Genomic DNA, 17,738 nt, shown 5'->3' with positions numbered 1-17,738 from the left:
AATCGCCTCTTAGTTAAATCCCTAAATGTGTTCTGAAACAGATGGCGAAAGAAACGTGAAGTCCGCCGTGAAACCAGTTTTTCAAAACTTTTTTTTTTAATCCTTGCGATTCTACGAGTCTAATATGCTAAAGCACTTCTTCCATTCAGTCCCGACCTTTTTGAAAGACTCCTCGGATAGATCCGGCTACGGAAGGGGAATAAAGAAGCCCCTGAACGCAGTGCCTTCTGGGTCCCAGAAAGGACGGGCGGGCGGGAGGGAGGCGCCTTCGCACTCTCTTTTAAAGGCTTTTCTGACTGAACGACGGCTGCTGAAGCTGGATATCCGGATTGTAATTTATCTTTAAGGATGTATACGAGTGCTACCTCTACTTAAAGGACAAGAATAGCTGCAGCCCAGCTTTCTTTTTTTTAATCAACGCGCTGTATTTTTATGGCGTTGACTATGCAGTAAGAACCGCGAGGGATTCAACGGTGCGTTCTTAAACTGCAGGTTTTTTTTCGCGACCTGAAATTAATGTATGTATTGGGGTTCATACTTTTAGGAACATTGCTGAACTTAGTACTAACGAACAGTAGTCTCGTGGGAAGATTATTCGATGGAATGATATTGCAATCTCATCTTCATTACGGAAGAGCGATTGGCAAAAAGATATCGATGATACGGATTGCTAAAATCATAATGATTGTTATGATTTTATTATGGTATGAGTATGTATTATCGCCGGGGTGGGTGTGTGGGAGTTATTACTTAAACATATCTGAAACAAAACAAAACAAAAAAACCAGCAAGGAAAGCGATTGGATTTCTAAATGAAAAAGGAATGGAAAGATTTCGCATAGAGAAATTGAATTAATTATTTGCATCTGGTTAACTGTAGAAGATGTAGGACAAATTTCTGAGCCTGCATTGATTTTCTCAAGGAACTGGAGTTGCTAAAGTAAAGTAAGCTACTAAGCTAAGATATAGTATTCTAATCTAAGACATTTGGAAAGATTGTACAGTAAGAACTCAACCGAAGCAGACATTCCCCCAAAATTGTGGTTATTATCGCAAAAAAATGTAGCCTGTCTAGTCCCCTGCTGGAAGGTAGGCAGTGTGATAGTAACTTTTAAAAAGGGCTCCAGGAGATCCTGGAAATAATAGGTTGGTAAAGATAAATTAGTGGAAAGAGTAAGCAAAGGAAAAATAACTAAGCAGTAGAGCAGTGGTTCCCAAACTTGGCAACTTTAAGACTTGTGGACTTCAACTCCCAGAGTTCTCCAGCCAGAAGAGCTAGCTGGAGAATTCTGGGAGTTGAAGTCCACAAGTCTTAAAGTTGCTAAGTTTGGGAACCACTGCAGTAGAGGAATAAGCCTCTTTAAAGAAAAGTCAGCATGGATTCTGCAAAAGTAAATCCTGCTTCACCATCTTAATGATGTTTTTTGAAGTGTACAAGCAGATAGAGGTGAACTTTGTAACGTGGCACACCTGTATTTTCAAAAAGTCTTTGACAATAAATTTGTAGACTTATAAGACATACATTGATTTGTGTTTAAGAAAGGACTGGGTAAGTTTTTGAAATGCTGGTCTATCAAGAGGTATTGTTACAACTGGACTTCAGGTGGTCTGCATTCCCAGTGGTGGATTAAAGCTCACTGGTGCCCTAAACACTGACAAATCTTGGTGCCCCCCTCCATGTACATACTGTACAAATCTTCATTGGATTTTCTTTCTTTCTCAGCTTTGTGGTGCCCCCTTGGGCCTGGTGCCCTAAGCACATGCTTAGTCTGCTTAATGGTTAATATACCACTGTGCATTCCAACTATCAATGTCAGGGGAACAATAGCCAGGGAGGAATCTAACTGTTGCTTGTGAGCATTTCATAGGCAACTATTAGCCATTCTGATAAACAATCCTGGGCTAACATGAACCTTGACTTGATCCAACAGGGCCATTTTATTCTTAATCAGGGAAATAGGCAAGTTTTCCTAATACAGAGGCAGGAGAATATTGCTGGCAATAATGTTTTCTTTTCTCATTAGGTTCAGTAAAAAGAAAATATGACTGAATGGCAGAGGAAAACTCCTTTGGAATGGCTGGCTTTTGTGGATAAAGAAATCAAAGTACTGGCTGCCGGGAAACGCCAATACAAAGGATGGGTTTTAACAGTTGATCCAGTTTCGGCCAAGTATGTCTCAGTGAATTCTATATAGAAATACTTTTTCTGAGAAAGAACATGTGTTAAGGGGGAATGAAGGGGATGAATGATTATAATGTATAAAATGAAAAGCAAATTAAATTGGGAGATTGTATGCCTAAACAGAATACAAATGAAATCTTAATACAAACATATTAAATATTTCTGTCTGATAGACATTTGAAAATATGTAGGTAATTTCAGGAAAAAATTACAACTAATAAACATTGACAAAATTTATTAGTGAACTTATTCTACATTGTCAGGTTTTTAAAACTTTTTGTCAGTTAGTCAGCCATTTCCATACTTATTTATCTAGTGAAATGCATATGCCAATTTTTCAGTTTTTGCAATGATGGATGTAGCAGCTAACAATGGGAAAATCTATTCTTTATGTTGGCTTATATATCATAGGTAGTATGGACAGTAAATGAACTGTTATGTTTATTGTAAAAATAGTTTCCCATGTATTCTATAGCATTTAGACAAGGATAATTGTATATTAACACCATGGAAAATTTTTAATTTAAATGAATACTTTTAAGGACCAAAGTTGGGGGATACTTTGCTCATGACCAAAATATTTCATCAAATGATTTGCACAATATTAGCATTTTGTATAATAATATTTAAAGTATATGTAAAATGGATGGTAATTGACTTTAGATCTTAGCATGATGTCAATTGAAAATGTAAATCTGATGAAAAATAATTCTACCAAACATGTAATATATATTATGTATATGATTTGATCAAAATATTTTGAGTCTAACTGGAGATGCCTCACTTATTCTGGCTTTTGATCTTGATATAGTTATTACAAACTTCAAGGATTGCTAATGCAACTCAAGCCCCAGGTTTATTGGGTAACTTGTGGGACAACTTGTAATGCCATAGCAATTTCAGTTTTTTGTCATTGGGAAAAGAGTTTCATTCTGATTTAAACTTTTTTGATGTGAAAGACTGATAGAAAGGCCTAGTATGGATGAAAAAGCCAACTAGCAATGTGATCACTTAACATATCCTCATATTAACCTTTTATTCTTGACAGTATTCTTCTGGCAAATCCCCTTGAGAATGGAAAAGTGTCTGTTTTAGTTGTTTTAGGACATGCTGTGCAGGATATTGAAATAGTGACTGAAAGAGATGATGAAATTAAAGAAAAACTTGCACATCTCTTCATGGCTGGAAAAAGTCAAACTTATAATCAAGAAGAGCTGGACAGAAAGAAAAACTCATTGAAGAACTGGCTGGAGAAAAACCACATCCCTGTAAAAGAACAAGGAGAATCACAACCAACGCTGTGCGTGGCAGGTGTATTAACCATTGACCCACCATATGGACCAGAAGATTGCAATAGCTCTAATGAAATAATTTTGTGTAGAGTTCAAGGATTGATTCAAAGCTATCTTGCACTTCAGCAGTGAGGCATATAGATTTCATTATTCTTAAAACAGCAGTTTAATAAAAAGTAGGAATGTTTAATGGTTGATGCTCAGCCATTGTTTCCAAATTTTGTTTTGTATATAAATATCAATTGTAGCAGTTGTGCTAGTTATATTTTTATATTAAAATCATTTGACTTTTTTCCCACCAAGTTCCTGCAAAGTTGGTTTTTTCATACAATAGTAAATATAAGTCACATTCTTATTCTCTCCAGTCTCTTAATTTGAAACCAAAATATTAACTTTTCTGAGGAAAATGGGACAGTAGTATAAGCAATAAAATATTTTGGACAGTTTTTCTTCCTATGAATATGCAGCCAATTTCACAATTGAAAGTACTGTATAGTAAATTCTAGAAGTTAATTTTCTGCACATACAGGACAGCACATACAAAAGGACTGTACCAAGTCTTTTTAAGATACTGAAAATAGACATTTTTGTATGTAAGACTTTTTCAGATGCAATATGACAGTTTTTCTTGACTTTAGTATTAGTACATGTATGTTCCTTTGAATGGTCACACCATTGATTGAAAATTAAAACATGCTTTGGTTGCATCTGTTGGGATTTGTAGTTTAACATAGCTGCAGGGCATCATGTTGAAAAGGGTTGAGTAGACAATTATATTTCCAAATGTGGCATCTGGGAAAGATTGTGTACCTAAAGACCCAATGCACACTATCTACAAAGTTCTTGATCATTCACTTCAGTATTCATGAAACTTACTGGTCACTACATTTTCCAGGAATAAGTAATTGAGGTGAAACACTGTTTAAAAATATACATTCAGTATTAATAAGTGTGCTAAATATTATTCTGTTTAAACTCTTAAGAAATTCATTAGGAACTTTATTGACGTATTTCCAAAATGTTGTTTGACTGAAATTCATAAAAATTTCCTTATAGAAGTTTGCAAAAACTTTGGGCTTTGTTAATAATGAGGTTCCAGATGAAATCCGTAAGTCAATCGGTTAATCATAAAATAAGTTTTGTTATACTTAAATTTCTCATTCATTTTCTGTCCTGGATAGAATCATGCTCAAAAATTCAGGAAGTAGCCATTTTCCAATAGAGGTGTAAAACGTATCCTTTCATCATCATTTGTGCAAAACTTCCCTCCCTCTCACTATATCCACAAATCAAACCACAATGCTTTGAGCAGTTTCAAACAATATAGTTTTCCTAAAAAGAAAGAACGACAGCTATTTGTTTTGAGAATTCCTTTATTTATTACAATATTTATATAATGTATAACCTATATCATCAGGCTCAATGCTGCATTATTTGAGAATAAGAAATGAGATCTTAGGGCAATTTTATGTTACAATTATTCCATAATTTGTATCCTGCCAGAGTTAATGCTTTATTAGACACAAAAAGGGAGTGGTGAATTATTCAACATTAAATGTATATGTGATCTGTTCATGAATGATTTTCTGAATGCTTATCACTTCCTTGCTTTGCAAAAAAGTTTTATTTTAAGTATGCAAGCTCCTTATTATTGTGTAAATTTCTATCATGTTTATAAAATTGTTTTTTAAAAAAACCGCTTTTAAATTGGATATTTAGGTTTCCAAATAGCTATACAGCAGCCAGTGTCACATTTCATTATTCTGTCATTAACATTAGAAGAAAGCCATCCACAGTAGCTAATGCTATTGTGTGGTCACAAGTTTTACAATCAGGCTGATAATCCGAGATCCTCGAGGGCAAGTGCACAGATCCATGCTGGGGTTTTTAATTTTTTCCTGAAGTAACTGGTCAAGTTCACTGCGAAGTTCTTTCACTAGTTCTGCTACCTGAAATTACAAATATGCACTTAAAATAAAGTTCTTCTAGATGAGGTTTCTACTAGCCACTCAAAACACTTCCTAAGCATAGTATGAAGAACATAGCCATTCCTTTATGCTGCCTCTGACTCTGGATGCTGTTCACTATTTTCTCTTTCTGAATAGCTATACCATGCATTGCACCAGCAAATATTGAATACCTCTTTATCCAAATTTCTTATGTGGCAGCAGGATAGTGGTTCAAGAAAGACATCCTGTTTGATTCTTAATATGTTTGCAACTGTAGATCTTTGTACAAGTCCCATTGAGTAGAATATTGCTTGAAACTATGATATACATTGTCCGTACATGTATCTCAATGCTCCAAATTAGGATAGAAAGAGAATGAAATACGAAAGCCAGACATGGAAGGCTATATATACCAAGTTCACAGTGCTTACATTTTCTATATATTAACTGGGAATTTTTACGTTTACAAGTTTAATGTCTACCTGCACAAGTTGATTGCATCATACAATCAAAATGTTTTAAGACCACAAGAAAGGTGTTCATTTTTAAGAAAGTGAAAGGCTGTTTCTCACACCTGCAACATGCTTCCCTTCTATCTTTAAATGGGAGGAAAGTATATCACTTGGGAAATGGCTGACCCTACAGTTCTTTTTGCCAACGAGGCAAAAAGCTGGTGCCCTCATATGAGATAAAGGACAGCAGTTCTGGGAATGAGGGGCAAAAATAGTGGATGTTGTGAGCGCCTAGCAGAGCTGGCAGCAGAGTCGGACAATGAGGAGGTTGGGGAGGAACATGTGCCAGTCGTGGAGGCTAGGGAAGGCTCGGACGAGGGCTCTGTGTCAGGCAGAGATGGGGCGAAGGCCATCTGGTAGTTCTCAGCTGCCTTTGGAGCTAGACAGCATTGAGGCAGAGAAACAGGTGGAGCCTGTTCAGTGTGTGCATGTGCAGAGCTGCCAGAAGAAAAGAACAGCTAAGAAATAAGGATTGACTTGGGAGTAAAGCCATAGGTGGACTGTGAATGGCCCCTCCCATAGAAAATAAAAAGAGCGAAAGGGGAATGGGCTTTTGCAGGAAACAATTTGTTCATTCATTCATTTCAGAACTGTGAAGATCTGTCTGAATCTCAGAGACTGTAACACTTTCCTTGCATAGCACTACGTTTGGAAAATACTTACATGGCAGATTTCCAAGCTAGATAAGATCTCTGGTCATAAATTCACTTTTGAAAGACTTTACTAGGCCTTTGCTGAATATGAATGAGAGGAATTCACATTCATTTAATAAAAGGGGTTTTGTCAGGACCAGGACTCTGCTTCGTGCTTTTTGGGGAAGCCTAGGTTAGAACCAGTGGAAAGAAATTCTACTTGCCACTTTTCTGCCTCTCATTGAAGATCAGCTACACTTATGCAAAAATATCTGAAATGTGTGAAGCAATAATAGCAACATGGCTGAAGGAGGCAACTATCTACAGCAGTAGTGGCTTCTGCTGCTGCTACAGATACAAAAGCCAGGCGCATTAGGCTGGAGGGAAGGGTAGGGATTATCATAAAAGGAGCAGAGGAATAGTCTTCCGGTGAAATCCATTCCTCAATGTCACTGGTCCTATGAGACCACCCCCCCCCCCTCCCAGTGCCTCTGGAGGCTGGGCAAAGCTTGGTTTTCACTGGTAGCCAAACCACAAATGACTATGAAAGCCCAGAATCCACAGCCAAATGTGAGAGGGTAATGCTGTAGCAGGCAAATAATGGCCTTTCTCAGGCTTCTCTTTCATGTGATGCTTTAAAAAAAAAACCACCTCTACTGGCCTGCTTCTTTTATCCAGCCTAAGCCTATCTGAAAGAGACTAGCTGTAAGATGACAATTTTATCATGAGGATAGGCATATATTATGATAGGCATATTTCATTGAGACAATTTATCTTACTGTACAATGTTGTAAGTGCAACATTACTGCATGAGACATATACAAAGTACCATATTGGTCTGTATTATACCAGTGAACTGAAAAACAATGGTTCTCAAACAATGAAGGCATTTATATCCATGAAAGAGGCGTCGTTCTTAAATCATCTACCCCACTTTGAAGCCATAAAGTCATAAGAAAGAAAATGGTGCTTTTCAATTTAGGAAATTTTAAAAGTAAGATAAAATGCTGCTCATTGTATTGTAGGTGCCTTCTAGAACATATACATTTTTCCATTTCAGCCTCAGGGACCAAATAGTCCAGAAGGGGGTTTTCTTCAAGGAACACAATCTGTTCCCTATATTGATACTGAAAGTTATACTATTGAAAGGCACTATCATCCAGTACTGCAAATGAAAGTACATATAGTCCTTGACTTAAAACCATACATTTAGTGACTGTTCGAAGATACAATAAAGTTGAAAAAAAATCACTTATCAGCAGTTCTCATATTTATTAGCGATGCATACTCCTCACGGACACATTATCAACAATTCAGGTGTTTGGCAACTGGCATGTATTTCTCACAGTTGCACTGTCCCAGGGTCATGTGATTACCATCTGTAACCTTCCCAGCCAGCCCCCAACAAACAAAGTCAATAGGAGAAGCCAGATTTGCTTAATGACTGTATGATTTACTTAAAACTGCAGTGATTTGTTTAGCAACTGTGGCAAAAAGGTTGTAAAATGGGGCAAAACTCACTTAACAACTCTCCTGCTTAGCAATGGAAATTTTGGGTTCAATTGTGATTGTGAGTCATGGGCTACCTGTAATTTTATTATGAGAACGGTTTACTCAACCATTCTTAAGACATTGTCCTTTAAGTGTACTGGGATTACAACATTTATAATCTAACAGATTTGGAGAACAGCTTGAAGAAACATAATGGACCTGCTGAGTTGCTTAAATCTTTACCTGACGTGATGCTGCAACAAAGTTAATCCACCCATCATCCAAGGAAACAACATATTTCCCATTCTGGAGGTGCATGTTCACACGGCCTCCCCCGAGCAAGATCAGTGGATATACTGACACCATGCTGCATTCTCGAATAAAAACCCGGCTGGTTTTTAACATTTCATGGTATACCAAGTAGGGGCTATTAAACTTCTTTATCTGAAATACAGAATTCCAAAGAATACTTATGGGACATTTAAAACAGGAACAACTCTGATTCTATAAATAGCATCTGTATCATACTATATAACTGCCACTTAGATTTTGCTAAGTGCTAACAAACATTTGTTCTGTGCCAGCATAAAGTGGCCAAACCTGAAGAAGACATAGAGATGATATTTGAAACCTTTAGGCAGGTTTCATATGAAACCTGAAATATGTAGTAAGCTGGAGGAGAAAGGAGAGAAAGACGTATCCTTGTGTTGGTGTTTACAGAAATATTCAATACCTTTCAACAAGGCTTATAGCATATAAGCAGGCAACTATTGCCTGATGTTGTGCATGCTATTCTTTCCACAAAGAAAGAAGTCTACATATGCTAGAATAAGTTTGGGTAGAATACTTTACTGACTGGAGTAAAGTATTAAAAATTACCTGATAATTTACAGAGGATGGGTGAATGTGAACATAACCGTGGTGTTTTGTAGCAAACATCAGTGCTTCAGGTTTTGGATTATTTTTAGCAGCTCCTTTAATAATTGGATACTTCTTTTCGGGTACTTTTATCTAAAATGGTAAATAAAAATTGTGAACTGGATATCCACAAACAATTCCCATTTATTTCAACAGAGATATATAGAAAGAGACATTTCTACTAAACTGCTTTCCTCTGACAAATCAACAAGGTGATATTGTGAAATTTAAAAGAAAAGCAGAGAGACTACATCATTCCTCAAATCTATTCCAGACTTAGCAGTAGCACACATTATAACGTATATATTACAAAGCCATAGCTTGGATTCTTTTGTTTGACAAGATAACTGGAGTCTCATGGTTGTAAGTATGATCAGTGTATGTAAAATAAGTAAAAATCTAATCCAACCCTGAAGTCACTTGCTGGTGTTTGGAAAGCACATTGTTTTAAGCACCAGCTTTCATTTCTAACACTATGTACTTCCAGGAGTTACCATTTTTTCCTTCTCCCCAAGGACTCCTTATTATGTCAGTAACTACCACTTCTCTGCACTTTTCTCTGCACCTCAGCCAAGCCTTCTAAACCTAAACTTGCAGCTATAAACACAGACTGGTCTTGCAAAACAGTATCATTCACCAACTAACTAAGTATTATCTTTATTGTCATTGTACTTAAATACAATGAAATTGGTTGTCCCCATCTCAAGCCAATGCAATAAAACTCCAGGAAACGTTACAATTTGGTTTCTGCAAATATCTTGTAAGTCCTAGTTTCGGATTTTGGGGTAGGATGGGGAAAAAGAGCACTGCAGAATGTTAAAAGCAGAATTAAGAAATCAGTAACAATATGCCTATAATGGAGGATTGAAACAGTAGGTTCCAGGCAGAAAGGAATCATGAAAATGCCTGAAAATAATGAGTTGCCAAGTAGCAAACAAGCTACATATACTGGAGAGTTAGAAGCCAATCTCACATGAAGAAAAATTGGCATTCAGCTTTGTTTTCTTTACTGACAACATATATAAACATGAATAGAAGATATAGATATAAAATAAAATAATGAATTATCCCGAAAGCCAAGAGATCAAAATGGTTTTAATGCTTAAGGAAGTTCTTATATAAATTCCCCCCTTAAAATATCGTGGTATTGCAATCAATTCTATTTCAGTCAGAGTAATAGATATTAATACAAGCAAATGATGATTATTTTTATATGCTTACCTGAACCACATTTGGATACATAGCGGCACATAATATGGCTGATATCAGTTTGACATTCTCTGCATTTGCATTTGCCTGTGACATAGATGACAAGTTAGAGCATCAAGACCATCCCTTATGCAGGCATTGGCAAAGAACTATGTAGCATGTAGCAACTGGCAAGAAATCCTGAATATTTCTGGTGTCAGGTTTCTTTGAAAATCAATAGATTTTCATAGAGACTACTTTTAAATGAACTGCTTTCCTGTTAGACATATCTTGGGATGAGTTATCTACAAATGAATTGTAATATTATAATTTTTGTATTTGAATTTTCTTTGCTTTTTTTGCTGTTCAATAATACATGTCAGCATCCACTTTTAAAGTAACTAAGCAGGTTTAATAAAGTTATAATTACAATCAAGTTAGCATTACAACATTATTGTAATGAAAACATTATTTATATTAATACATCACTAATGTTTAACTATAATATATACATACATACATACATACATACATACATACATACATACATACATACATACAATAGGTTTTGTTTTCAAATACTCTGCTTTATCAACCCACTAGCTGGACTAAACAGACAAAGTTCACGCCTGACTGAAAGAATTTTCCAGTATGCAAGAAAGTAAAAAAGGACTTTTCATAATACTCAAAGCAACTTGAAAAGTATCTTCAGTCTACTAGATCTTGACAAGATAGGAAGTATTCCAGAAATAATCAGTATAGTTATATGGGAGTTAGATAAAATATAAACATCTTTATTTAAGAACATGGGTGAGGAAGAAAGGAGACATGGAAAGGTGGGTAGAAAAGTTAACAGATTAAAAAACTTCCCCTTCAGTTACCTCTTCTCCTGTAGCTTCAAGAACACCATCCCCTCTATGAGAAAACCTCTGTTCTATGTCTCTGGCTCGGAGTCCCTCTTTCACAAATCCAATATCAGACAATAGTTCAGTAAACTGCCTTTTTAAACGTGCCATTTCCTTTAAAAAATGGGAAAGATTTATTTGAATAATGAATATATAGCTAGTAGTTTATTAATGCTACTCTCTTATTCCCATTTGGCATATACCAATGTATGAACTAGTGATGCACAGCAGATGATCAGCCCCAGAAGACTGATAGAATATGTCTGGCCTTTGCATGCCTTCATTTTGCTCACTCTGACTATTATAAAGCTGATATAGAATAAAATATTGGGGCAGGAAGATATAGGAGAAATATATCTATCTCGTATAAAAATACATAAATATATAGTGAAAATACAGTGGGGCAAAAAAATATTTAGTCAGCCATCAATTGTGCAAGTTCTCCCACTTAAAAAGATGAGAGAGGCCTGTAATTGACATCATAGGTAGACCTCAACTATGAGAGACAAAATGAGAAAACAAATCCAGACAATCACATTGTCTGATTTGGAAAGAATTTATTTGCAAATTATGGTGGAAAAGAAGTATTTGGTCACTTACAAACAAGCAAGATTTCTGGCTCTCCCAGACTTGTAACTTCTTCTTTAAGAGGCTTCTCTGTCCCACACTCATTACCTGTATTAATGGCACCTGTTTGAACTTGTTAGCAGTATAAAAGACACCTGTCCACAACCTCAAACAGTCACACTCCAAACTCCACTATGGTGAAGACCAAAGAGCTGTTGAAGGACACCAGAAACAAAATTGTAGACCTGCACCAGTCTGGGAAGACTGAATCTGCAATAGGCAAGCAGCTTGGTGTGAAAAAATCAACTGTGGGAGCAATAATTAGAAAATGGAAGACATACAAGACCACTGATAATCTCCCTCAATCTGGGGCTCCACGCAAGATCTCACCCTGTGGGGTCAAAATGATCACAAGAACGGTGAGCAAAACACCCAGAACCACACAGGAGGACCTAGTGAATGACCTGCAGAGAGCTGGGACCAACGTAATAACATCAGTAACACACTACGCCGCCAGGGACTCAGATCCTGCAGTGCCAGACGTGTCCCCCTGCTTAAGCCAGTACATGTCCAGGCCCATCTGAAGTTTGCTAGAGAGCATTTGGATGATCCAGAAGAGGATTGGGAGAATGTCATATGGTCAGATGAAACCAAAGTAGAACTGTTTGGTAGAAACACAACTCATTGTGTTTGGAGGAGAGAGAATGCTGAGTTGCATCCAAAGAACACCATACCTACTGTGAAGCACGGGGTAGCAACATCATGCTTTGGGGCTGTTTCTTGCAAAGGGACCAGGACGACTGATCCGTGTACAGGAAAGAATGAATGGGGCCATGTATCGTGAGATGTGAGTGCAAACCTCTTCCATCAGCAAGGGCATTGAAGATGAAACGTGGCTGGGTCTTTCAGCAGGACAATGATCCCAAACACACCGCCCGGGCAGCAAATGAGTGGCTTCGTAAGAAGCATTTCAAGGTCCTGGAGTGGCCTAGCCAGTCTCCAGATCTCAACCCCATAGAAAACCTTTGGAGGGAGTTGAAAGTCCGTGTTGCCTAGCGACAGCCCCAAAACATCACTGCTCTAGAGGAGATCTGCACGGAGGAATGGGCCAACATACCAGAAACAGTGTGTGCAAACCTTGTGAAGACTTATAGAAAACATTTGACCTCTGTCATTGCCAACAAAGGATATATAACGAAGTATTGAGATGAACTTTTGATATCGACCAAATACTTATTTTCCACCATAATTTGCAAATAAATTCTTTCCAAATCAGACAATGTGATTGTCTGGATTTGTTTTCTCATTTTGTCTCTCATAGTTGAGGTCTACCTATGATGTCAATCATCTTTTTAAGTGGAAGAACTTGCACAATTGGTGGCTGACTAAATACTTTTTTGCCCCACTGTATATAGTTAGTTATTGGGTTCTCAGTATGTTAATCGCCAACTACAACCATATGTAGCTAAAGGTGGTGATTTCTGAATTATTTCTAGTAAAATAATTAGTATGTATCTTAATGATATTCAACAGTTTCCTAAAAGTTCCTCAATGTGAAGATCAATAACAGCAACCATAGTGTATTACTTGTATTACAGGTAGACTTTAACTTATCACTGATTGCTTAGCGGCCATTTGAAGTTATGATAGACCTACCTTGGGGTTACTTAAGAGCTGGACTTAAAGTTTGCTGGTCAGCTCCCCTGCCATGTGGTCATGCGCCTGAACTTCAAGCACCTGACAACACAGCTGCATTTATGACTATTTGCAGTGTTCTGTGTCACATGATTGCATTTTAGGACAGTTTTGCTGAAAGCTGGCACCTACTTCTGGTTTCAAAACTGTACCCATATTGAACCAGTAATTCACTAAATGACTATGGAATGCGTTAAACAATGGTGGATTTGTTTAACTTGTGTGGTGATTTTCTTAACAACCTTTGCAAAACTCATAAAATCAGGTACAGTCACATGACTGACCCTTGTTATGACAGTCACAAATTACAACCATGATGGACTGGCTCATTGACAGCTATAAGTCAAGGACCTGTATTTCATCTTGCCTCTTCCCAGCACCTTCTTTTACAACACGCATCACATTGGGTGCTTTTTGAGAATATAATCTCAAATGGGGCAACAATGTGGTACAAAGGAGGAGGAGGATTGGCCGTATGAATTCAATATGACTTCTACTTAAATGCAAACTATCTACCTTTTTTCCCCCTGAAACCGTGAGGTCCACCATCCAGAGCAGAGGCATAATGAAATGAAATAGAATAATAGCATAAACAAACCTGGTCTAAAATTGTTCAGGTTATATATAAGGGAAAAACATATGGCACAACAAGAAGTAAGTATTAGAACAAATTATTTTAAAAGGTCAGCAAAACCCTTATAAAGGTAAAGATACAAAATAAAAATATTATGTTACCTGAAGAACATTTTCTGATAAAAAGTTTTGTCTGCAAAATGTGGAACCTGCTTGAAAGCACTCTTTTGAAGACTGGCGCCATCCCTAAAGAGTGGAAATTAAAAATATCACCTTACTATTTAATCCCCAGAGTTTGAAAGGATGTTTAACATGATATTCCAAGTGAACTTTTTAACTCTTACCTTATATGCTTGGATGACAGCCAGATAATCACTGTTTTCTATGGAAAACTCAAGCTTTTTTTTGAATGCTTCCTCTCTTTTGTCCCATGGAGAAATCTTTAAAATTAATAAAAATGTTCAATTACACAGATAATATATTTAAAGTTAAAATTTAGTCTCAGCTGTATAGAATTTATCTAAATTCTATGAACACATAGGAATGAATTACAGTTGAACTTCTCAAAATTGGTGGTGTTCGGACCCTGTAAAATAATAGGTTAATTGACTGCCTCCCTTATTATTAAAACTGTTAAGCTATATTTGATCTCAGCCAAGGATCAAGTAGCAAAGTCCTATGCAGATATTTTAAAAAACACCTCTCTTCAGCAGCCTACAGATCCATGTGAGGATGGTTCTGTGGAGTTGGTCTCTATACTGAGACTCTCACAAGATGTTCATCTACAGGTAGTCCTCACTTAATGACCACTTTCCAAGTTGCCACACTGCTGAATGAGTGATACCTATAACCAGCTATCACACCAACCGCTGTGGTCATGAGATCACAATCTCGGTGCTTGACAACTGCCTCACACAGGTTGGAGTATCCCATGACCACGTGATATCACAACATCACATTGATTATGTCACATTGTTTCACCTAGCAACAGAAAATCTGGTCCCAATTACTGCTGTTAAGCAAGAAGTTAAAGATGAAATTTTAAAGAACTATAGTGGCAGAGAGAACCATACATCTGTCTTTTTTTAAAAAATTGACCATTACTTTCATATATCTTTTTAGGTTGCCCTATTATGGACCTCTATTTGCTCTATTTACCTATGACTAAATCTTAGTGTTAATACTGGTGATCATCACTGATATTTGTATTATTGTTATATTCATTTCATTGTTAGGTAATTTTAATATTTTATACTAACTTTTTAGTCTTATCAATAAATGTAAGTGTATATACTGTATATCTATGTACCAGTGTGTTCTGAGGTAAAAAAAATTCATTGTTATTGCAGGCTGCATTTTGCCAGAGCTTTCCAAATAAATAGGCAACCCAAGCAGTGCTCCTCTTCCATTTCTTGTAAGAGAACACAATCCATCATTATAAAAGGCATGCATGAACTGTCCACAGGTGCACAGGCTCAGTGCCAAGACCTAGTGTGATGCTCCCAGGAACATAACCAGAAAGAACCACCCTTGAAAGAAGGAGAAAGTAAAACTAGGTGGAGTTGGTGCTTGGGAGCATGTTGATCCTGGAACTACTGCTGTAAGTGCAAAGACTATTGAAGGACGATGCCAACACCTACATCCAATACCACTGGCTCAGTGACAGCTGCCCATATCTAGGTAAAGGGGAACCAAGAACTGTCATCTCTTGAAATGACTACAACCCATATTCTGGGAATCCAAGATCATCATAATAATACTTACAAAAGGTGATTTGTGAGCTCTGCTTGCTGCTATTGTTAGTGCAGGATCCAGACAGCGAAAGATGGTGCCAAGAAGCATTAATTTCCCAATTCTCACATCAACAGGCAAGGAGGCCAAATGATGCCCCAAGGGAGTAAGCTTTTCCTCTGATGTTAAGGCTCCTATATCCTGCAACCGCGTCTTTGATGCATTTATAGATTCAGCTGTTGGTGGCTCAATAAGTTGTGATAACACTGAATGAAGTTTATGTGTGGAAAACATTTCCAAAATCTTTATTCTGGGGAAAAAATATTGTTCAGCCAAAGAAAATTACCAATCCTCTGCTATATGGTGCATGCAACGAAGTACAGAAGAGAGTACAAAAATGCAGATATGCAAGATCCATACACAAGATCTTGTGAAACACCTTTTATATCCATATGAGACAGGAAATATTTGGAAGTGGCTCAGACACATTCTTAACTCACTGAACTATAAGAAGGAGAGAAGATATAGCACAGTCACACTTGCAAACTTCTGTTATTATAGCTAATCCGAATAAAAATAGTTTTAGTTTTCCTGTGGAGTTGATTTTTTAGTCTGGTCTACTTAATGAGACTGACAAGAATCCAGCATACAATTTCTCCAGTTATTTTCAATGTTCTTTCTTTAGTCAAGGTATACAATACTTACTTCTGAGTGCTTTTTGTATTTGAAATATTTTTTCTATTTTCCAATGTTCCAGAATCTAAATCTACACTCATAGGTTAAAAATCCTATTACCTGTGATTTTATTATCCATGTTGAAATGTTGCTTTCACAGATAACAAGAATTAGAATTTTTTAGAATTTAGAATTTTATTAGAATTTGTAGGCCGCCCTTTTCCCTGAGGGGACTCAGGGCGGCTCACACAAAAACTGGGAAGGGGGGGAATACAGACAGTAGGACAACATGTAATAAAATAGCAAACAACATACATTCATCATTCGGGAGGGGCAACTATCCTATCCCCAGGCCTGACGGGCGAGCCAGTTCTTCAAGGCTATGCGGAAGGCCTGGACGGTGGAGAGGGTACGAATCTCCACGGGGAGCTCGTTCCAAAGGGAATGGGTGGAGATGCTTTTATTATCTCTTTAAGTTACTTACTACCTACTTTGCTCCTGTCATCCAAGCTGTACCCTCAATTTAGCCTTAGCCAAGCCCCACCCCCACCCCAATAGTAATTTCCAGGAACAGTTCCCCTTTCAAGTAAAATTGATGCAGTTAAAGAACTAAGGTATCTGGCAGATATAGCTACAGTATTTGGGGAAAGACTTTAGTTCAGGGGAAAAAAGAGGGTTGCCTTTAATAACCCCTTCTAGACAGCAATTGCCCTTTCCAAACATATTTTCCCAGAAACAGATGAACAGGGTTAGGGTGAGCTGGTTACCAAGGGCCTGAAATGCAGTCCTGTGATCCCAGGGTTGTGTAGACCACTGGAACTGCAGAACTGTGTTGTAAGTACCGTAGGTTTTAGCTTTTTTGGGGGGGAGGGGGGTCTGTCATAACTTTTGATGGACACTAAGCAAGAACTACCTGTCCTGAAAACTGGGTAAGGTGGATAGATTCTTGAAACCTTCATTTTTTCTACCACTTTCTCAACACCAGCTTCATCTTTTTGTCATTAAATGGAACATGCTACTCTGAACCCCTTGTCTTTCTTGCAATGAACTAAGTAATGTAATGAGCAAAATTGTCATAAATTACTGCTTTTATTTGCTTTGTCTGCTAGCTTCAAACAACTCATTGTGCTTGACAAATTGTCAATTTTGTATTATCTGATTGCTCTTAAAAATCTTATCTCATTATTGATTGGTAATTATACCATTTGAGACATGGGAATGAATAAACCTGTTTAATAACCTATTAACATCCCAACAAAACTAGGGACTGCGGGAGACTAATTTTTAATATATAAGTCTTATGAGAGCTCAGAAAAAGTACTTTATTGCTCCTGCAGGGATTTCTGCAGAGTACACTGGGAGTACCCTTCACAGTTGTGAAGTGCATTTGCCTGCTTTGGATCTAAATATTGTAAATCTCTAGATAGA

General features: G+C 37.2%; 2 protein-coding genes across 4 annotated transcripts in view; one reads left to right on the top strand and one right to left on the bottom strand.

Moving 5' to 3' along the window:
• Window positions 1–230: 230 nt before the first annotated feature.
• GEMIN6 (gem nuclear organelle associated protein 6) lies at window positions 231–4,181 on the top strand. Of its 2 annotated transcripts, none has more exons than XM_032216356.1 (3): window positions 231–473; window positions 2,025–2,170; window positions 3,231–4,181. In XM_032216356.1, the coding sequence occupies exons 2-3, from the start codon at window positions 2,043–2,045 to the stop codon at window positions 3,604–3,606; spliced, it is 504 nt and encodes a 167-aa protein (XP_032072247.1). In that variant the 5' UTR covers window positions 231–473; window positions 2,025–2,042; the 3' UTR covers window positions 3,607–4,181. The 2 variants fall into 2 exon arrangements, with proteins under 2 accessions (XP_032072247.1, XP_032072248.1); XM_032216357.1 differs by having other exon boundaries at window positions 242–518.
• A 648-nt stretch (window positions 4,182–4,829) lies between these two features.
• The window catches only part of DHX57 (DExH-box helicase 57), a 37,799-nt gene continuing 24,890 nt past the window's right edge, over window positions 4,830–17,738 (bottom strand). For both annotated transcript variants that reach the window (XM_032216353.1, XM_032216352.1), the window contains exons 17-24: window positions 15,669–15,945; window positions 14,249–14,344; window positions 14,067–14,150; window positions 11,046–11,183; window positions 10,198–10,272; window positions 8,938–9,069; window positions 8,302–8,502; window positions 4,830–5,423 (exon numbers count right to left, since the gene is read on the bottom strand). In XM_032216353.1, the coding sequence (XP_032072244.1) occupies window positions 5,280–5,423; window positions 8,302–8,502; window positions 8,938–9,069; window positions 10,198–10,272; window positions 11,046–11,183; window positions 14,067–14,150; window positions 14,249–14,344; window positions 15,669–15,945 (1,147 nt within the window). In that variant the 3' untranslated portion in view covers window positions 4,830–5,279. The remainder of the gene's footprint in view (window positions 5,424–8,301; window positions 8,503–8,937; window positions 9,070–10,197; window positions 10,273–11,045; window positions 11,184–14,066; window positions 14,151–14,248; window positions 14,345–15,668; window positions 15,946–17,738) is intronic.

The sequence above is a fragment of the Thamnophis elegans genome, chromosome 4 (assembly GCF_009769535.1).
Source record: "Thamnophis elegans isolate rThaEle1 chromosome 4, rThaEle1.pri, whole genome shotgun sequence".
Lineage (NCBI taxonomy): Eukaryota > Metazoa > Chordata > Lepidosauria > Squamata > Colubridae > Thamnophis > Thamnophis elegans.
Note: the sequence above shows the minus strand (reverse complement) of the source record. Positions and strands in the feature narration are given on the sequence as shown.

Bases quoted from the DNA above. Each gene is read 5' to 3' on its own strand.
- GEMIN6 (XM_032216356.1), top strand. From the start codon at position 2,043: ATGACTGAATGGCAGAGGAAAACTCCTTTGGAATGGCTGGCTTTTGTG. The intron at 2,171-3,230 runs GTATGTCTCAGT...TATTCTTGACAG, and splicing joins GTTGATCCAGTTTCGGCCAA to TATTCTTCTGGCAAATCCCC.